The sequence below is a fragment of the Talpa occidentalis genome, unplaced genomic scaffold (genome assembly GCF_014898055.3).
Source record: "Talpa occidentalis isolate TD23 unplaced genomic scaffold, MPIMG_talOcc4v2.1 talOcc4.7, whole genome shotgun sequence".
In the NCBI taxonomy this organism is placed as follows: Eukaryota; Metazoa; Chordata; class Mammalia; order Eulipotyphla; family Talpidae; genus Talpa; species Talpa occidentalis.
The window spans coordinates 88,125,405-88,146,603 of NW_023605083.1; the positions used below are offsets into that span (position 1 = coordinate 88,125,405).

The 21,199-nt window shown below is 54.5% G+C and overlaps 1 protein-coding gene across 3 annotated transcripts in view; it reads right to left on the reverse strand.

Annotated features, from left to right (window-relative positions):
- Window positions 1-6,003: 6,003 nt before the first annotated feature.
- Window positions 6,004-21,199, reverse strand: part of ATP2A3 (ATPase sarcoplasmic/endoplasmic reticulum Ca2+ transporting 3) — a 33,101-nt gene continuing 17,905 nt past the window's right edge. The window contains exons 11-22 of one of the 3 annotated variants that reach the window (XM_037493061.1): window positions 20,874-21,005; window positions 20,362-20,487; window positions 18,535-18,753; window positions 18,113-18,448; window positions 15,378-15,598; window positions 14,253-14,455; window positions 13,621-13,706; window positions 11,457-11,590; window positions 10,923-11,040; window positions 10,314-10,431; window positions 9,896-9,968; window positions 6,004-7,379 (exon numbers count right to left, since the gene is read on the reverse strand). In XM_037493061.1, the coding sequence (XP_037348958.1) occupies window positions 7,316-7,379; window positions 9,896-9,968; window positions 10,314-10,431; window positions 10,923-11,040; window positions 11,457-11,590; window positions 13,621-13,706; window positions 14,253-14,455; window positions 15,378-15,598; window positions 18,113-18,448; window positions 18,535-18,753; window positions 20,362-20,487; window positions 20,874-21,005 (1,830 nt within the window). In that variant the 3' untranslated portion in view covers window positions 6,004-7,315. The remainder of the gene's footprint in view (window positions 7,380-9,895; window positions 9,969-10,313; window positions 10,432-10,922; window positions 11,041-11,456; window positions 11,591-13,620; window positions 13,707-14,252; window positions 14,456-15,377; window positions 15,599-18,112; window positions 18,449-18,534; window positions 18,754-20,361; window positions 20,488-20,873; window positions 21,006-21,199) is intronic. The other 2 variants (XM_054689113.1, XM_037493062.2) reach the window with 2 other exon arrangements.

Genomic DNA, 21,199 nt, shown 5'->3' on the forward strand with positions numbered 1-21,199 from the left:
CAGCAGCGCCTGTGCACGAATAAATTCCCTAAGATAGCTGGGGGCGGGGCTGCTGGGGCCCGACCCACTGCCCCTCCTGGCTCCGCCTGAGCCCCCACTGGGCCTCCGGAAACAAGAGCTGTTGTCAGGAAACCACTGTTCACCCGTGACCACGCAAAGATAAAGCCTTCAGCCTCCAACAAACCTGGCACGACAGCACGGAAGACACAGGCCAGGGCCTGGGCAGAGTGACCTCAGGCTGGAGCCCTCCCCAAACCAGGGACCCATCCCCTGGCAGGAGGTAGAGGTAGGAGGTGGAGGCTGGGTGTCCTCAGCGCCCCCACATCCCACCCCATCCAAGCTGCCCTATGCTGACCCACACACTCTCCAAACCCTACCAATGTTCCCAGATAGGAGGCTTGGTCCCTACCTGGGGGTCTGCAGCCAGGAGGGCAGTTCTGGTCCAGCTGCCTTACACTTCCTGAGCCTGTGACAGGACCCTGTCCCTTATAAGTCACCCCCCATCCACCTATCTTTCTGAGTCCAAGCCTGACCTGTGCCCAGTCAAACTCAGCACTTCTCTCCCACAGTCTGCTTAGCCGTGCCTCTACCTCCCTGAGCTCAGAAAGGCAGATAAGCAAGGGCCACATCTGTAACGTATTGCCCTGGGGCTCCCTGAGACGGAGGGGGGGGGGGTTGGTGGAGGAGGGGGCCCTGACATCAGCCAGCCTGGATTGACATCCCTGCCTCTGCCACTTAAACAGTCACCTTAGGTCAGTTGCTTTACCTCTCCGAGCCTGCGTCCGCCTCTGTAAAATGGGGACGATATCTCTCCTCAGGGGCAGAGACTCTGAAAGAACGGTCCTGACAAGGCTAAGAATGGAGAACTTGAGGCCCTAATGAGCTGGGGGACCGCCCCTTTCTTCAACCTCAACCCAGGCCTTGAGCACAGGGGCCCCAGGGGTTAGGTTAGGTTAGGGTGGGCAGGTTCCCTAATCAGCTCTCTAGACTGTGAGCTGGAGGCTCCTCCTCCCCCCACCCACATCGCTTGCAGAGCTGGAGCTCAGAGAGGAAACCGAATTGAGAGCTCATCCTGGGTGACAAGCAATCCTTTGCCTGCTCCTCAAGCCAGGTCGGATGTTCCTCAAGCCAGGTCGGGATTCCTCGGGACTGGGCTCCCTCCAGAAGTAGGAGGTAGAGGTAAGAAGTGGAGGCTGAGTTATCTTGTGGCCCCCATCCAGCCCCCATCTCGCAGCCCCCATCTCTCGCCCCGTTAAAGTTCCTGCAAGCTGACAGCTGATGGGAATCTTCTTCCCAGCAAGCCTTTAACTGGGAAACTGCTCTGGGCAGGCAGCCAGTCCTGCTGGGATTCCCAGCTGCCTGTCTGAGCAAGCTGCTCTGTGGACAGCAAGGGGTCCACACAGAAGGCAGGCTCACAGCCCCTTCCCATATCCCAGGCTAATCCCTGGGGTCAACAGACAATCCCTGTCAAACACAGTATCCTCACACAGCACAGAGTTCCTGCCAATTTCAGGCTCATCTGTCTGTCTGACGCCACCTTCAAGAGGGGCTGACAAGAAGGACGTCATGGGTTCTTCCGAGGAATAACCCAGAGATTCTGGGAGTCAGTACTGTGGCCACCACATCCCCTCAGCCGTATCTTGACCCTGGACAAAAGGGCATGCCTTCTTCCCAGCTGACCTATTGCCCTTGAAATATAGGCCCAGGCACATGACCTGCTTGCAAAGGGAGTGGTGTGATGCTGCAACTGTGACAGAGCCCTCTCAGTCCCATGCCTCCTCCCCCAGGACAGGCAGAAGGCACTAAATGAGGAGGGCGGAGAGAGGAGGAGGGAGGTAAGGAAGGAGGGGACAGGAAGGCAGTCAGTCTCCAATCTGCATCTGTACCTTTCACACTACCACCATGTCTTCTTTCTCCTCCAAGAGGCCAGGCTTGCTGATGGACAGATGGACCAACAGACAGACCAGCTTGGAGCTCCTGTTACAGCCTCAGTTCTTACCCTGGCACCCGGAGGGTAGACTGGCACGGGGGAACATCCCATTCAAGGATGTTAGCATATGCAAAGTGTGCATCTAAGAAAAAGAAAGAAGAGCAATTACATTTCTCATCCCAAATTTCTTTTATTGCAAATAACTCTGCAAGCGTAAGACAAGCAGCTGATGGGCCAATGCCTTGGTCACTATTTCTAAAATGCACCTTTCTGATCTGAGGCTGTGCTTTGCCACCCTTGACCTTGACTCCAACATCCCTAGAACCAGATGCCTTGTGTTCATTCTGGGCAGTGTGGGCGGTGGAGCTAGGCAGGGTAAGTGTCAGAGCTTATGGGGGACACAGTTCACACACAGGACTTAGGCAGGTTTTCTTTACAATCGCCATATGAAATAGAACCCCCATTTTACAGATAAGGAAACTGAGGCTCAGGAATTTGTTCAAGGTCATACGGTAAGAACCTCCTATGTCTGCTGGTGGCCAGGAAGGAGGCTCTCCAAATTCTGAGAGCTTGGCCCAGAGCCCACCTCAAGACTCCAGCATTCAAAGCTGTCAGGCCTGCCTTATAAGCCCAAAGGCAGGGTGGCCGGCTTGGGTACCAGGCCGGGCCTTGTAGGGAGACAAGCAATGCTGCCAAGCGCTCAGCCCCAGGACAGCCTCCCCTGCCGGGCTAAATTTAGCATCTCTGTGTGCTTGGAGGGGGTCCATACCCATCCTGGAGGCCAGCCCGGGCCCTCAAGGGGGTCAGCACAGGCTCCAGTGGGTCTCCTTAGCCATTCAGGGTCTCAAGGTTACAACTGTCTGCAGAGGAGTCCTCTTCAACCCCCACACCCTCTGGGTCTGCCTGGGTGCCCAGGGACTCATCAAATGCCCCACAGCCCTCAGATGCCACTAGAACAGGGCTCCAGGTCAGTCTAACATTGTCTAGGGGAGGTAGGCATCTGGGGTCAGTTCTGTCGTCTGCCCATTGTCAAAACCCGGCGCCGCTTCTCTGGCTGCTTCTACCATCCTGCCCTCCTCCACTGGCCATCCCCTGCTGCAGTCCTTCTCCTGAGTGTCCTAGGCAACTCCCCTCCTCCCCTGCCCTTTCTCCTCCATCTTTTTGGGCCATTTCCTCTTAACCCCCAGCCACTTCCTGCCCCAGGAATGTGGGAGTCCTCAGGCTGGCTGAGGCCCCTTCTCATCACTGAGCATCCACTTGAAGTCTCCACCCACCTCCTGCTGCTGCTGAAACGCTACACCCACCACCCACCTCGCAGTCACATGCCAACCCACCTCCTCTCAATTCAACCTTTTTTCTTTTAAATCAAACTGTGTTGAGGTATAATTTATTTACAGTCAAATGTACCCATTTTAGGCAGTTTGATGAGTTTTGACAAATGCACGCAATTGCCTCCCCCCCACATCTGTTACCCTAGAACATTCCCTTCTGCCCCTTTGTAGTCAATCTCTCAGCCACCCGCCCCCTGCCCCAGGCAATCACTGATCAGCTGTCATTACAGATTTGTTTTGCTTTTGCTAGAACTTCACAGAGGTGGAGCTACACAGTATAAGTTCCTTTGGGGTCTGGTTTCTTTTACTCAGTACAAGGAGTTTAAGCTCCATGCAAGTTGTTGTACATACGGGTAGTTTTCTCCTTTTGATTGCTGAAGAGTATTCCACTGTAGGGACATACCGCCATGTGTTAGTCCCTCCCCTGCTGATGGACAATGAGGGCTCCCACTCTGGGACTACAATGAATAGAGTTGGTAGTGTAACAGGGTGGTCCCCAGGAGAGGGGGAGGTTCCCTGCCCCACCCAAGGGAGGGTGGAGCTGAGCAGGAAGAGGAGAAGCTGCAGAAGAGACTGAGGAAGGAAGCAGGATGGAGCCAGGAGACCTGGAGGAGGCGCATGGAGCCTAGAGACGCGTGAAGAAACTGCACTTGTCTTTTGGTCGTGGACTGGGTGACACAGATGTGGGTGAGACCCCATGGGGAGGTGACAATGGCAGCTTTTATCTTGATGTTGATTTTGCTCTTTTCCTTCCGGGCTTGTCTGGTTGTTTCTGACCCTTTTCTGTGGGTCCCCACTGGAAGATGCTTTAGACTTGTGGCAGGCTTTGGGGCCTTGTTCTGGGCAGATCCCGTATGGATGGACTTTTACCCACGAGGGGACGGGTAACTCTGGATGCTTCATTTAGAAACTAAACTCTTTACCTTACCTGTATTGTTTCCTAGTTTTATTAAAGATCCTTCCCATTAAAGTCTCATATGTTTTGTGTTGATGCAGCGGATGGCAGAACCCATTTAGAATAGGCAGGTTTGCAGGGTTTGGGCTGCCCCTCTCCCTGTCCTATAACAGTAGGGGCACAGGTTTGGAACTTTGTATGGACGCTTACCTTCATTTTCTGTTTTTGTCCCTCCATTTCTCTCAATGCAGCCCCCTCAGGGTTCCTCCTACCCCCGGGAGGGGTGCAGTGTGGAGGGCATAAGAGCAGAGTCCTGGCCTCTGGAGGGGTCAGGGGAGGCCATAGGCATTTTGGCAGCTGCCTTTCCCTAGCCGGTGAGAAGTGTGCCGGGGCCTGCCCTGGAATTCCCTCCTGGGCGGGCAGCTGTGAGGTAGGAGACCTCTGTTTACCTTGGCCGCCCCATCTTGCCCTGTCAGGCTCTATGCTGCGGGCTGGACAGGGCCGGACTTGGGCCGGACTAGTGGAGGATGGAGGCGAAACAGGCCTAGCCCTGGGCCCCAGCAGCTGCTGGAACTTCTGGAGCAGCCCGCCTCCCGTGCCAGCCCCCCAGGCCATCTTAGCTCCCTCCCGGCCTGTCCGCTGTGACCAGACCAGCTTGATGGTCAGATTCTCAGAGGCCTTGGGTTCCCTGCCTACAAAATGGAACCTTAGCCTCTGCCTGCCCCATCTCGCAGAGCAGATTGAAGAACCTGGGAGATGAGAAGAGGAAAATGAAGTATTTTGCTGTCTGAGAGGTCTCATGGATAGAACTTGTAGTAGGGAGAATTTGTTGACCCCTTGCTCCTGCTGACCTGTGCCCCAAATCTTGCCCTGCCTCCATAAAACAACCCTAGGGGCAGATGCTGTCTCTTCTGGACATGGCAAGCCTCATGGACCTTCCACCTACATAGCTGTGTGGGGTCTATGCTTAGGAAGGTCCTGCCTTTGGTTTAATGCTCTGATGTCACTATTGTGAGATTCTTAACATTTGCTTTCTGGTTTGTTTTTAAGATTTATTTGAACAAGGGGCTCCACATTTAAATTTTGCACTGAATCCCACAAATGATGTAGTTGGGCCTGTCTTTGTGGCAGAGTCTGTGTCCCCTTCCCAGGGCAGCTGGGGGGTAGATTAGAGACACAACCTTAAAGAGTTCTCTCTCCAGGGAAGGGAAATGAGGTGAGGGGGGAACATGGCTATTTCCTTTCAAAGCTCCCCTCTTGGAGGGTAGGGCCACCTGGGCAAGTCAGGAGCACATCTCAAGGAGCTTCAAAAAAGGCCCCTGGACAGTGAGCTGAGGGAAGTGTTGGAGGTACATTTCAGCTAGCTGGGGACAAGAGGTGGGTGGTGTCCTGGGGTTCCAGGAGGGGAGGAAGCATCAAGAGAGAAACCTCAGGGAGAGAGGCAGCACCCACAGAAATAGCCAAGGTTGGGGCCTCTCAGTGGAGTGCAATGGGCCCCTGATATTCAGGCTCCAGGCCTAGCCCTGCCCCAGGGAGAGTCATGAAGCTCCCACAGCCCTGCCTCAGTTTCCTCAGTGCTGATATGTGAATGGTAATTTGTGCAAAGGGCTTTGAACATCGACTCAAACTGTCAAGTGCTGTCCATGCGAGGAGCAGGCAGCCTCGTGCCTTTGCCTTTGGGGCTCAGGAATTCAGGGTCTCTCCTGAGCCTTGTCTCAGAAGAAGACAGTGACCCTGGTAGGCCACATGGGAACAGCCACAGTTCTTCGCTCAATTCCAGGGGTGGGGGTGGGTCCCCAGGTAGATGGTGGGACTGCTGTCCAGGAAAACAGACACTGGTGGTCTTATAGCCCTAGGTGGTTAACCTTTATTTCTATACCAAATCGCATGTCAGCAGATGGGTACAGAACTCAGGCCCCTGCTATGACGTCCCTTTCTCCCAGCAGAGAAAAAAACCCCAGAATCTCTGCAGTTCCTGCAGACCTGGATAGAGGTGGGCAGGGTCCTAAAGACTGCAGGGGATTGATTTACATATAAAATAATCATTTTGTACACTCTTTAGGAGGGGCATGATCTTCTACTGTCTTCTAACACCTAGCTAATTTTTGCCAAAGGGGCAAAAGCTGAGTTGAGAACATTTCTGTTCATCACATGTCCTTTTTCTATCATCTGGCATGATCCATAAGGACACACATAGCTCCAGCAGGGAGGGAGAAGACGGCCCTCGGGTAACTAGCTATTCTTAGTGACATCCTTTCAGTTCCTGGTTTGTGGGGTTGGGGGCAGAATGAGGTCCAGAATCCCTGGGACTCAGAATCACCCAGCCGTGCAGACCTTGAGATGAGGTGGCCTTGCGCTGCAACAGGGTGGAAGGGCATAGTGGCCAGCAACCCAAGAAGGCCTGGAGTCTCAGGTGCCAGGAAGGCAAATGCAACTTCTGCTTGGCAGACCAGGGAATCCGGAGAAGGCAGGTCAGTCTAGTTTGCACAGGACAGAGAAACCTGAGTCGGGGAGTGCGTGGAGTTGAGGAGAGAGGCTGGGCTGACTCCCTGGGAAGGAGGTGCTTGCCCAGTTCCCCTCCCCCACTCCTGTGTCCCTCACTCTGACCCTTCAACCCATTGCACATATAAACAGGAACAGACTCAAGCTCTCACAAGCCGACTTTGTGGAAGCACAGCAGAGTGGAGGGGGCTGCTCACTCTTGCTGTGCACAGCTGGGCCCAGATGTCCCCCTTCTACCCCTGGTGGCAAGGCCCCAGACCAGGCACTAAACGAAAGGTCAGAGTGGTCCCCAGGTGTCCTCCATCAGTGCAGAGGCAATGGTCACCAGGGACACGCCCAGCCTCCAGGTGAGGGGGGGCGGGCTCCAGCGTGTGCTCGTGGACAGGGCGTTGGGTGGAGGGCTCTGCATCTCTGGATCTGCTGCCAGCACTGGCTTCTGGGTAGGCCCCTCACAGGTCGCTGCTCCTGGGCAGAGCTTCAAGGGTGAACTCCCCAGGAGAGTGCCAGAGACATGCAGTAGAGCCCCAAGGCAGGCAGATCTAGGGCAGACACCCCAGGACCAGGCCTGGGGCAGCTGTTCCAACCTCAGCGGGGCGAGGTGAGCAAGCGGATCAGCGTGGTGAAGGGCAGGGACTAAGGGTGAACGCTTCGGCACCATTAGTCTGACGAACACACGGGAGACTCCACTCTGGCCCTGGCACTCACTTCCGGTCCTTTACTTCTGGAAAAAAGACCAAGAGCAAGTTAAGAAGTATAGGCGGCAGGCTGATTCCTTCTGGCCCCTTCCTCAGCCATCCCACCCTCCCTCAGCTTCAGTTAGCCCACCCCCATACCCCGCACCCCTGCCCGGCCCACAGCATCTCCTCAGCCCCAGGTGGACAGCTGTGCACGGATGTTCCCTGGGTTTCCTTCACTGTGCGTACTCCATCAGCTCCCTTGCCCACCCCAGTGCACGTCCTCCTCTTGGTTTTTGGCTTGGGGAACCACCACCCAGCACGAGATCCAGAAACCAGGGCATCCTTGACTCCTGCCCATTCCATATGCCCCGGCCTGCAATTTTACCACCTATGTCTCTTCAGCTCATCGGACCTCTGCTGCCCCTAGGTCTTAAGGCACCTCAGCCCTAATTACCTCACCATTGTCCTTGCGCCCTGGCATCCAGCTACTAATCCAGCCCATCCTCCCCGCCAATGGCTCCCTGCTCCTTTGGAATAAAGCGCAAGCTGCCACATCTCCTGGACCCTCCCAGCTTTGTCTGATTCTGCAGCTCCAGGCCTCCCGCTCAGCCCAGCCCACAGGCCTCTGTCTGACAGCTGCTCACACACACCTGGACAAAGCCAAGAGCGGGAACAAGAGGAACCCCCCCAAGCCCTTGGGCACTGACCCGGTATCCATAATTCTCCCTTGTAAATCACAGGAAGTCACAAGCATCAGGCCTCAGCAAAACTTCCCTAAAAGGCCACACAGCTGGCTTGGGAACGTAACAGGGTCCCGTCTCTCACCCCCGCCCCGTCTGGCTTTAGGAGGCCCGAGGGACTGCAGGCACATAGGGCAGAGCTGTCCTGGCTTCCAGCAGACACACTCCACCCCACCTCTCTGATGTAACCACCGGTGCCCAGCCTGAGTCTGTTCCGCAGGCCCCACAGCTACTCCTCACAGCAGGGCACCTACTTTCAAGCCACACCTCTTCGGAACCATGATCAACATCCCAGGTTAATCGTGTAGGTAGTGTCCCCAGGACCGGCTCACCTGGGGTGGGGTGCAGTGTCTTCCCCAAGCCAGCTCAGCAGGGCTCACCAGTCTTCCTGCCTTTGGTCATATCCCTCCCGTCTGTCCTCCATAGTCACCCCAGTCCTTCTTATGCCTACACTCTGGGGCTCCCAGTGCCCTGCGGACACTGTCCAGGGTCCTTTCCTGGGCATTTGAGGTCCTTGCCGCTCCCTGGCCTCAACCCCCCACATGCACTCTGAGCCCCAGCCCACTAGTGACGCTGTGCTAGCCCAGCCCCTTCTCCGCCAGGCCCCAGCCTCCCCGTTCAGATCTCCACTCGCACTCCGCCTCTCCTAGAAACTACCCCAACCCAGCTCTCCAACCCCATCCTGCGAAGGGCGTGCTCCCTCCTTCTAGACCTGTATCCTCCACCCAAGAAAGCCATAGGCTTTCCCCATTGGCAGAGAACTTTTAGCCATGGAAAGAATTCTCTCACTTTAAAGTTTTCTCAAAAAAAAAAAAAAAAAAAAAAACCAAAAAAACCAACTGCTGAACTCCTTGGCAATCGTGGCCACTAGGCAAGGTTTCTGAGGAAGACAGAGAGCTTGCTCAAGCTGCCCAAGTCCCCAGGAGGCCTGGCTTCCCAGGTAAGTGGATATGGTCAAGGCTGGACAGCGGGTTCTCTGACAGACCACCCATGCTCAGAAATGGGGTGGTCTGGGCTCCCACAGATGGCGTTTCACAGATTCATTCCCCCTCTTCATCCCTCCGGGGGTGCCCACAGGGGGTGGGCCACAAAGAGCCACACAGGGGGCAGTGTGCCTCGGCAGGTTCTCCCTACCTACCGTGGGCTCCAACAAACCTTGCTGTGATAGAACACCAGCCTCCATCTTCAGGCAAGCCCCCCACGACGGGACAGATCGATCTGGGGTAGGCCAGCTCCTCCAGAGAGAGGGAGCCAAAAAAGATAAAATATTTGCAGCACTGGGGAGGGCTGGCCTGCGTGGGAGATGGGGGCCGATTGATTGCCTTGGCCCCTGTGGAATGACAGGCTCGTGATCTATTTATAGCCCCCTACCCCAGGCACCCTCCCCTGGGCCCAGGACACATTCCTGCCAGAGGTGGCCCTCAAGAACCAGCTGCTGGAGTGCAGGGCTCAGCCCTTGCTGGGTCTCACCCAGGCCCTTCCATGGAGGCCAGGTCGCAGGGTGCGGGTGTACTCCCTTGGCTCAAAGTCCCAGAAACTGGGTGTTTCTTGCCCCCGCTTCCTCTCCCACTGGGAAGCCCTGACAGTGAGAATGCCTCCCGTGCCATTGGGAGGTGCAGAATGCCCACTGTTGAGTCCCTCTTGCAGGGCCAGGCAGATAGAGGCCAGGCCCCAGACTGTTCCTCCCCATACTGGCCCCCACCCCGACACCGGCCGGTCTGCCCTCCATTCCTAGGTTAAGACAGACTCAGAACTCTGAGCTCAGAAACAGAGAACCAACCCTTCCACCCAACCCACAAGGTGACACCAAAGAGGCCAACCCGGTGTGGTCTGGGGTCTGGGAGGCGGTCAGCAGCTGCCCACTCCATGTCTGGGAGACTGTCCTGAGAATGCCTGGATAAAGACAGGCCGGGGGCAGAGACATCAGAGGTCAAGGCCCAGAGGAGGGCACAGGGGGCTATGCAGAGGGGGTTGGTGAGTGAGGCCAGCGAGGCAGTGTGGCCCTGAGCGGTGCTCCCCTGGCTGCCCCAAGAGCCCAACCCCTGCAGACACCAAAGTCAGAGCCACCAGAGCCCCTTCCTGTCCTCCACATGGCGATCCAAGAACACCTCCTGCTCTGGACAGACAGGGAGCGTGAAACCAGCACCGGCCCACTGCAGCCTGGAGCAGAGGCAGGCGGGGAAGCAGTGGGGAGGCAAGCAGGGTGGGAGGAGCTGGGTCTCCCACTCTCCCACTCACCGTCCATGTGGTTCCGGGACAGGTACTTGAGAGCCTCATCCAGCAGAATGACAGGCAGAGATATCTGGAGCACCACTACCCACTGGTGCCCATTCAGTGGGGTCACCTGGAAAATGAGCTGGGGCAGGGGCGGGGGGGCTTGGTTCAAGGACAGACTGCCTGGTGCTCCCAAAATCTACCTGTGCACCTGAGATCCACTGGACTCTTCGAGCAAGGTCCAGAAGCCTCTCGAGTCCCACCTCCCAATCTTTGTCCACCCCATTTTCTCTGCCTAAAGTGCCAACCCCCCTCAATCACAGGACCAAATGCCTTGTGTCCTGCTGGGAAGTGGGAAGGATTCTGCACTGGAAAGAGGGCAGTCTTTCCTCCTGCCCCAGTCTTGGGAGAGTCCCCACAGCAAGGGGGCTCATGCCTCTTCTGGTGCCCAAGTCTGGGGGCTCCTGAAGGCAGGGGCACATCTGGAGAGTGGTGGCTGGCCAGACTTCCAGCACCCCCCACCTCCCAGGCTTCCAGGGAGCCACCAGCCCAGGGTGGGTAACTTCAGAAGACGATGGGGACCCTGTCCCCCAGGAGTCAGAGAAGGGGAGTAGGGCAGGGCAGGCGACTCACTGGCAGGGGTGGCACAAGCAGGATGAGGAAGTGCAGTGCCATGGACATGGCCACAGCCGCCAGCAGCCAAGGGTTCAACCAGGGCGGCATCCGAAGCAGCGACTGGTTCTCCGAGACGCTGCCAAGGGCACAGGGTGCTTACCTCGGGCAAGGATTCGGGCAGGTCCTGTTGTGGGCACCCATCTGCCCCCACCCCCAGGAGGAGATTCAAGGGGGCCTGAGCCTCAGCATTTTCTCATTGGGCCCAAGGGTTGGAGCACATCTAGGAAGCCAGTGCAGCTGGAAGGGTGTGTCTGGTATCTGCTCAGTCCCCAGAGGCCCGTGCTGGGGCTTGGAGCCCCTACTTTGTCCCTTAGATTCAATCCTGGCCCCTCTGTTTCTTCAGACCCCTTTGTTCTCTGGGTCCCAATGCTGGCCCCACTGATCCTCAAAACCCTTTTCTAGACCCCTGACCCTCACACCCTAATCCTGGGCCCTGCCTGACACTCAGCCCCCACCCCTCGACCCCAGCTCCAGGTCCCGGGCCCAGCCCACCTGTTGAGGGCGTTGCACATCTCAATGGTCACCAGCACGGACAAGGCCATGGTTGTGGGGAAGCGGGACTCGAAGACCTCACAGTCAACGCCGGCAAAGACAGGGTTGTCCTCTGAGCACTTCAGAAAGTTCCTCTGAGGGCACCACAGTGGGTCGGATGGGGAACAGCGTCAGGGAAGGGGCCGGTGGCTAGGAAGAAGGAAGCCCCACCTCTGCCCACATCTCAGGACTGAACATAAGGTTATTCAGTGGCCATAGGGTGGGCCCAGGGAGGAGTGCTTGCCCAAGATGGGCACAGGGGCAGGATGTGCGAGGAGAAGGGCAGACAGTTCTGGGTAGACATATGGTGGATTAGAGGAAGAGCAGCGGGCATCAGGCTAGAGAGGCTGGCAGGAGGCCCTGGAATCAGGGGAGGGCCCTGGTTTTACCCTGAAGGTACAGAATGGGGGTGTGGCTTAGTATCTGAGGTGTGGATTAATGATCTTCGGGCTGTGTCTGGCATGACCCCCAGGGCATCTGTCATGGGTGCATGGGGAGGTATGGAGCCAAGACAGGGTTGCAGGAGAGGGATTAGTTTGGGAGAAAGAGGACAGACTTGGACTTGGAGAGCACTGTGAGCCTGTATCCTAGGGAGGGATCTGGCTGGGCTCAGAAGAAAGGTGGGGCCTCCCTGGTGGCACAGGGGTTAAAGACTGAGCTATCAAGCTATCACCAGCCACCGCAGCATGAGTTCGATCCCCCACAGTGCCGCGCTTAACCCCTTGCCCACCAGGGAGACCCAGTGGAATGTATTTTTCAAAACAAATACTAAAACCATTACTGAGGGGCCTCCCTGGTGGCGCAGAGGGTTGGGCATCAGCACTATGAAGCTATCCAAAACTACTGCAGCACAAGTTCGATCCCCGGCCAGGGAGGTGACCCACATGGCGCAGCAGACCTCTCCTGCCTCACCGGCTGCTCCCCTCAGCAGTGTATTTCAGTTGATCTGCCTGTTTTGCCCCCCACTCTGTCTCTGGTGAATCCTCTCACCCCCCGGTACCTCTGGCTTGCACCCCAGTTCTTGTATGCATAAATAACTAAATCTTTAAAAAAGAAGAAGAAAGGTGGAGTGGGGTGGGGCAGGGTTTGTCCTTGGAGATGCGGGATCCTTAGTATAAAGGATGATAACAAAGACAGGACAGGAGGAAGGCAGCCACTCTGGCCCACCACAGGAGTTCAATGAGCAGAGGAGCCTGAAATAGACCTGACTCTACAGAGCTTTGGGACAAGAGCATGAGCCCCAAACTCCTTTGCTGCCAAAAGGGAAAACCCATGTACCTGAGGGCTAGCAAGGGGTGGGGGTCAGTTTGGGAGCGGGCAGGCTAGCAGAACCCTGGCAATCGCAGAGCCTCCCGAGGGAGGATGCCAGTGATGGCAGCCCTGCCCTCATACTGCACCCAGAGAGCTCCCCTGATATGCCCAGGATGGGGCAAAGGGTCAGCATCCTGCCCTTGAGCTCTTCCGTCTACAAGAAGGTTAGAAGAACGGCACACTCAGAAGAAAAGCCTGCATCGCTGCAGCTCTGCGCTTCCAACAAGAGACCCACCCTGGCTTGGCCAGTATTGCTACTGGAACAAGGATGTGTTGACTACTCGGAGGGACAGACAGACAGTAGCCGGGGGTCTCTGGCTAGCTTCCAGAGCTGTGCCTAGCTAAGCAGTTCCTGTGGTGGGCACCTCCCAGCTAGGTGACTTCAAGAGGTCCGAGGGTCCCTTCCCCAAGAAACATACTGGTTATGGTTTGTGGGGTGGGGGTGGAGACAGGGAGAATGGGAGAGGGCTGACAGACTCCTGGTCTCCTCAGTTTGGTCCTCTGCCTGAAGTTCCATCACATCTCCTAGCTGTTATGGCCCTAGGTCCCTCCCTAAAGAAATGATAGGGAGAGGAAGTAGCCTCTGGCTGGGGGTTGCGAGGTGGGGGTGTTGTGCCGCTATCTCTAAGTTTCCTGGGGTTTCTGGGTTTGGGCTTTTAGGTGATGGGTATCTATATATGTGTAATGAGGTAGGGAGGGACACTGTTGGCCAACCATGGGATTTTGGACTGGTTTCCCATGGAAAGCCCACAACAACATAAGTTGTGAGCTCTGCCTTAGAAAAACCCCAATAGGCTCCCTATCACTTCCTTACCAGCTGGTAGAAGGTGATGTGAGGTCCCTCAGCATCATACAGGAACCACCAGGTGGCAGCAGCCACTGTAGCTAGGCCTACATACACTGCAGGGAGGGCAAGAGAAAACTGGCTGTGATGAAAGGCATCTATTTCCCTTCCTAGTAATTCCCTGAGTTTCCGTCAGGGACCCACCCTCTCCTTCTCTGAGCTGTGTGGTTTGCAGGCATCTACCCTGAGTGCCAGCGGTGCCACCTACCCTGAGTGCCTTCACTGGCAATCAGCATCTGCCACACCCCTGACCAGTGATTGCCTAGATTAGTAGGTGACCCATTTTGGGCCAAGGAGAACAGACCTGATTTTTATTATACTATTGTGGGACAGATGTGATTTAAAAAAAATCAAAAACTCTCCTGCTGGAGCTGCAGCAGCCATTCTGCCATTCCAAGGGTACTTGAGAATGGAGATAAGGTAAAGCCAGAATATGCTGGTGATACTACCTAAGGCCTAAATCCAGCCATGCCTGGACTTTGACTCTTTCTAGTTAACAGGCCACAGTTTGGGGGTAAATCAGGCTGAATCATTACTGTCTGCAGTTTGCAACAGATACAAGGGTCTTTGGAACCTCACTGAGGGCGGGGATTCTCTTTTACCTCCAACAGCCAGATATCGGAAGAAGAGCCAGCCACTGATGAGGGCTTCACGAGGGTTTCGGGGCTGCTTCTCCATGATGTCCAGGTCTGGCGGGTTGAAGCCCAGAGCTGTGGCAGGTAGGCCATCTGTCACCAGGTTCACCCAGAGAAGCTGCACAGGGATTAAGGCTTCAGGCAGACCCAGAATTGCCGTGAGGAAGATGCTGGAATCAGAATCATGGATTCTAGCTCCCAGCAGATGGTGGGTCCAGCTCCTACTCATCCCACAGGCTGGGAGTTCACCCACTGTCTCCATATCAGGCCCACCTCAATCAGCTGGTTTTGATGTGTGAGCACGAGCGAGAGGCCTGTCTGCGCCATGTGTCACACTGGGCCATCCCTGTCTCCCCCATTCCTACTCAGTAGTCAAGGCAGGTCTGCTCTTTGGTTCAGCAAGGAGCTGGACCTCCTGTTTAGAATATAGCTCCTCTTTAGCACTTGCACACACACACACACGTGCATAGTGCATGCCCAAGTATATATACATTTGTTCACAGACACGTGCAAACACCTAGCACAGACCATCCCATCCCACAGATGCAGGCAAACACACACACACTCGCCTGCCAGGCAGGGATGCAGAACTTCCTCGTGCCTGGGCAAACAGGTGCCCACCATTCCCCACAGACATTGTGCACACACGTGTGAGCCTAAGTGTGCACACAATTACACACTGACACAAATCCTGTGCTTGAACTCATGCCCATAGATGCACAAGAGCACACATGCATGAGTGCACTCATACCCCTCAGGCACACACACATACATGTACAAATGCAAACACCTTACTGCCCAGAGGTGGGGCTAGTTCTCTAGTCTCACACGATTCTGAAAGAGGGAAGGTTATAGCTGGAGGGATAACAGGGAATATTTCAGGTAGCTCCTTGGGGACTGGGGTGCACCATGGCCTCTGGAGGAACATGAGGTGTTCCCACCCTTGCATATGCCGAGATGGAACCCTGGAAGGTCCCAGCAAGGGCAAGACATGTGTCCCCTGCAGCCCCATCCCTGAAACAGGCATTTCCTGGTCTCAAGGATGCAGAGCTGGTCCAGAGCTGGGAGGAAGGAGAGAATGCAGAGCCTCACCAGACAACCTCGCCAACATTGGAGGAGATGAGGTAGCGGATGAATTGCTTCATGTTGCTGTAGATAGCCCGACCCTCCTCCACCGCAGCCACGATGGAGGCAAAGTTGTCATCTGACAGTACCATCTCTGCTGCAGATTTGGCCACAGCTGTGCCAGAGCCCATGGCGATGCCAATCTCTGCTTTCTTCAGGGCTGGGGCATCATTCACCCCATCTCCAGTCTGGGAACCAGGTTAGAAAAGATCATGCTTGAGAAACTTCCCTGCCACCTGCCCCCCTCCCGCCCCTTCAACTCAGCCTATCCCCAAGCTTAGGGAATGTTCCTGAAGAAGCAGACATCTGTGCAAAACAGAGTGAAGTCAAGAATGAGCTTAGAAATTGGGGTGGGGATGAAACCGAGGAGAAGATGGGGGGTGGGGTGCAGACAAGGACAAAGTTGATCAAGTCTGAGTCAGAAAAGATGGTAAAGTAGGATGGGGATGAGGGTGGGTCAACATGAGGGTGGAGATGAAATGCAGGTTGGATGTATAATAGAAGATGAAATTGAGGTTAGGGACAAAGTTAAGATCAAGTTGGGGTGAAGGCCATGGTTGTGGCCCAGGTCATGGACCAGGAGGTTTGGAGTCAAGGTGAAGGTCAAGACTGAACGAACTGAGGCTCAGGATTAAAAAATAGATTAAGGTAGAGATCAAATCAAAGCCAGAGGGCAAGTCAAGATTATGTTCCACATCAGGAGTGATACCATGGGTGAAAGCAGGAGTTGTAGGGAAGGTCAAAATTGGAGGCCAGATCACAGTTGAAATCAACATAAAGTATAGCGTTGAAGGGGAGTCAAAGTCAATGTCAAGGATCAGGTTAGGGTCCAGGTTAAAACCAGAATACATATAAGGGCTGAGTTCAAAGTAAAGAATCAGATGAAGATGATCAAGGTCAAGCAAGATTAGGGGCCAAGTCAGCATGAAGGTCAAAAATAGGGAAAAAGCCAGGTTATAGTAGACAATTCTAGCTACGCATCTAGGTCAAGGATGGGTCACAAGTCAAGTTTAAGATCAAGGTAAAGGATTAGATTAGGCTAGAGGTTAACAGAAGCCAGGTTGAGGTGAAGACGCAGATAAATGGTGACAAATCAGCAAGCAATCAAGAATGAGACAGAACAATCAGAGGTTCCAAACAAATGGCCATCCAAAGGAGAATGGTGGTATAGTCACACAAAGGAGTGTTATTCAACAATAAAAAAACAATCATCGGAGATCATTCTGAGATAAGTCTCAAAAGAAAGAAGCCAGACATGGGCCTCCCCAGTTGCGCAGCGGTTAAGCGCTGGGCTGCGAAGCTGCCTGCAGTCTCTGCAGTGCAGGTTCGATCCACGGCCGCCGGCAAGGGTCCCACATGGTGCGCAGACCTCTCCTGCCATGCCTGCTGCTCCCCTCAGCAGTATATTTCATCAGTCTGCCTGTTCTGTTCCCCACTCTGGCTCTGGTGAATCCTCTCACCCTCCCACACTTCTGACTGTACCCAGTGCTTGTATAAATAAATCTTTTAAAAAAAAAAAAGTTAAAAAAAAAAAAAGGAAGAAGCCAGACACAAGAATGTATATAGTATGGTTCCAGTCACATGAAAACCTAGGATAGACAAAACTAACCTACGAATGGGGGAAGATGAAATTGAGATTGTGGGAAAAGGGCCTGGCAGGGAAGAATGAAGCAGGAACTTCATGGATTGGTGGAAATGCCCCCTGACATGTTGGATTACACAGGTGTGAGCTTTTACCAAGACTCATCAAATGAATGCTGTGCTGAGGGCTTGTGCATTTCATTGCATGCAAGCTTTAACTTCCAAAATGAAAAAAAAAAAAAAAAAAAAGTAAAACTATAAAGACTGCTCTCTAGTTAACAATATGCGTGCTAAAGTACATGCAGATGAAGTCTGCCACTTACTTTGAGATGCACTTAAGATGGATTAGGATGGATAGGTAGGTGATAAAGCAAACATAACAATGTTATTTGTAAATAAAGTAGAAAGCAAAATCAACAAGCAACTATAAACCAGAGATACACTATGGGGGGTGGGGGGGAGGAGGGAGTAGGATCAAAACAAGGGTGGTGGGAATTGTATGGGGACTATAACCAAGATGAAAATGCATACATTGTGCAAAAATGAAAAATGATGTAAAAAATGTATAAAATTAAAAAAAATTAAAAGCAATGTTATTTGTAGACTACAGATGGAGGATATAGGTATTTGCTATAAAATTATTCTATCTGGGGCCTCCCTGGTGGGGCAAGGGGTTAAGCACCACACTATGACGCAAACTGCAGCCTCCACAGCACGAGTTCAATCCCCGGCCAGCCAGGGAGCAACCCACATGGCGAAGCAGACCTCTCCTGTCTCGCCCGCTGCTCCCCTCAGCAGTATATTTCAGTCAGTCTGCCTGTTCTGTTCCCCACTCTGTCTCTGGAGAATCCTCTCACCCCCACCCTGTCTCTGGCCTGTACCCAGCTCTAGTATGCATAAATAAATAAATAAATACATCTTAAAAATAAAATAAAATTATTCCATCCTCTGTGCTTGAAATTTTTTGTGATAAAATGTCAAAAAAAGTAAGGTTGAAATAGAGCCAGGGATTGCAATGGGTTGCTCTTTCCAAGGCCTGTGGCAAGTACTCCCTTCACACACACCCCACTTCCCATACCCCCACCTCCCGCAGGCCCAGGGTTCCTGTCCCCGGGCCTCACCATGGCCGTGATCTCATTAAAGGACTGCAGGTTCTCCACGATGCGGGACTTGTGTGCTGGCTCTACACGCGCAAAGCAGCGGGCTGTGCAGCAGGCATGGCGCTGCTGGTCGGGGCTGAGGTCATCGAATTCTCGGCCCGTGTAGGCCTTGCCCTCCACATCCTCTGTGTCCCCAAAGATGCCCAGCCGTCGGCAGATGGCCACAGCTGTGCCTTTGTTGTCTCCTGTGATCATAACCACACGGATACCTGCCTTGCGGCAGCGTTCAATGCAGGCAGCCACCTCAGGCCGCGGCGGGTCCAGCATGCCCACACAGCCCACGAAGGTCAGATCCATCTGTAGGGAGGGTGCAGATGCAAGTGGAACCCAGGTCCATCCTCCATCTGCTGCCTCCCAGCCCTGGGGTCCTGCCCGGCACCCACCTCATACTGTACAAACTTGCTACTGTCATCCAGCTGCATGTCCTCCTTCCTTGGGGGCGCATCCCGGGTGGCCAGAGCCAGGCAGCGCAGTGTGTCTGAGCCGGAGCCCCAGTCCCGGATCTTGGCCAGAATTTGCTCCCTGGAGGTGGTGTTCAGGGGTACAGTGCGGCTCCCCACTCGGACTGACATACAGCGCTCAATGACACTCTCGGGAGCCCCCTACAAAATAGGCAACCCCTTTGGTCAAGATCTTACCCCTTCTTCCCAAATGAGGAAAAGGGAAAAGGCTGCCCAAGGGGAAACAAAGCAGGACATAGACAAGAATGCATTCTTTTGGGGGGGCCTCCCTGGTGGCGCAGGCGGTTAAGCACAGCGCTGTGGAGCTGTCCGCAGTCTCTGCAGTGCCAGTCCGATCCCTGCTGGCCATGGAGATACCCACATGGCAAGTAGACCTCTCCTGTCTCGCCCGCTGCTCCCCTCAGTAGTGTATTTCGGTCGATCTGCCTGTTCCATTCCCCACTGTCCCTGGTGAATCCTCTCGCTGGCCTCCTCTGCACATCGGCCTGAACCGCCAGACCTCTCCTTGTCCCCTCAGCAGTGTACTTCGGTCCTTCTGCCTGCTCTGCTCCCTGCTCTGGCTCTGGTGAATTCTCTCACCCTCCCGCGCTTCTGACTGTACCCAGTGCATGTATAAACAAACAAACAAATAAATAAATAAATAAAACATGCCTCTTTAAAAAAAAAAAAAAAAAATGCATTCTTTTGAAAGTCCTAAGTAGGAATCAAATGGGTCCCAACTGTGAGAAAATCCAGGAAGAATGGGGGAAGAGGTCAAGGGCACCACACCAGATCAAGAACCAGAATGCATTCTTTGAAAGCTCCGAGTGGGAGCCAAAGGGGGCCCACAGTGAGAAAACCCAGTGAGAAGGGGGAGGAGCATCAAGGGCACCCACAGGTGGCATCCTCCCGTACCAGCCCACAGTTGGAAAGACTTGCTGCCACACACCGGGGGTGGGGGTGGGAATAGGCAGCCCTCCTGCAGGCCCTGCCTGGTGCCACCGGGATCCCAATCTTCAGGGGCTCAGCAGTGGGAGTCATGCTGGGAAAACAATGGGTGTGGCTCTGGGAAGGTGGTCTAGTGGGGGCAGGTTCCTCAGTGGCCTCGGTTCCCACCTCAGAACTCACCCCAGGCCTGGGAATAGGCTCTGAATGTCCCATCAATGGTTTCTCTCTCTTCCAAAAGGTCACTCCAAATGCTAAGCTTTGAAAGCTGTCCAAATTCTCAATACAGAAGCCTTTTCATTTCAAAAGGGGTTAAAACCTCCACTATGGGGTGAAGGTGGGGCTCTGATTCTTGCTTCAGGTTCAAAAGCAGAGACAGGCGGTGCTATGGGCAGAGGTATTGATGGGAGCTGGTTTCTGGGACTCAATTTCCAAAACACAAAATACCAAAGATAGCCACCAGCCGCATCAACACCCCCATCAGAGGCAAAGGGCTTCTGAACTTCAGCCTGACCCTGACATTCAGGAGAGATGAGGCCCATGCAGGCGCATGGATGACCCCAAGGCCATGTGGCAGAGCAGTGCCTCAGTCCAGAGCTGCGACCACGGTCAAGGGCAGGCCCCAGCGCCTGTCCTGACTTTATCTCCACCACACCCGGATCCTGTTCCCGACTGTCCATGGCAAGCTGACTCCCCTGTTCACAGCTTTGACACCTTCCTTGTTCTCCTGCAGCTGCAGTCTCTGATACTTCACAAGACGGGGGACCAGATCTCCGAGAGAACCTGGCTGTGCAGGGGGACCCACGCTGCTGAGGCAGTGCTCACCTTCACAAACATCTTGCTGCCCCTGGCCCCCGTGTCAGAGCGGGTGGGTGTGCAATACACCGACATGGACTTCCGGTCTCGGGAGAACTCCAGGGTAAACTCTTTCCGCATCAGCTGCTTGATGACCTGTGGGCCCAGGCGGGTCAGGACATGAGGGGTACAGCCAGGGACTCCCACTGCCATCTCGCCAGCTGCTTGGTCCCATGAAAAGCCCCTTGATCCTGGAGGACTGATGTCTGTCCCCTGACCCGGGCATTCAAGGCCCATCTCCTCTTTAGCCCCAGAAATGATTAGAAATGCATCAAGTTTTTTTTACTATGCTGTGGACTTTCCAACCCCAAGTTCTTGCCCACACTCACTGTTTTCCTCTCTTTTCTCCCCAGCCAAGTCTTCCTAGGGTCAGAGGTAGTTTCCTCTCCCAGAAGCCTCCCAAAACTGTTCTCTCTCCCTTCTCCAGATGCCCCAGAAGCCCCAGCCATATCATCTATGGCCTGGGCCCTCACCCAGCTCACCGAGTTGCAGGCACTGGCTCGTTCCACCCGGGACAGGGATTTCAGGTCAGTGTCGAACACATTCATCTTCTCCACCAGGCAAGTCAGAGCCGTCTCTGTGGCCTCTCCCACTTTCTCATACACGCCCTTGGCCTGGTGGGATCCAGGATACAGGAAATAAGGGGTACAGCGTCCTCCAGTGGGGCTCCCCACTTATTCCCTGACTCCTCGACTCCCTTTGCCAGTTACCTGTAATCTGCTCTGCAGCCGACCAGCTCTGAGCCCTTTGCACTCTTGCTGACCCTGGTTACGGGTGACCTGGCACTACTGCTAACCCCTTTTTCCAG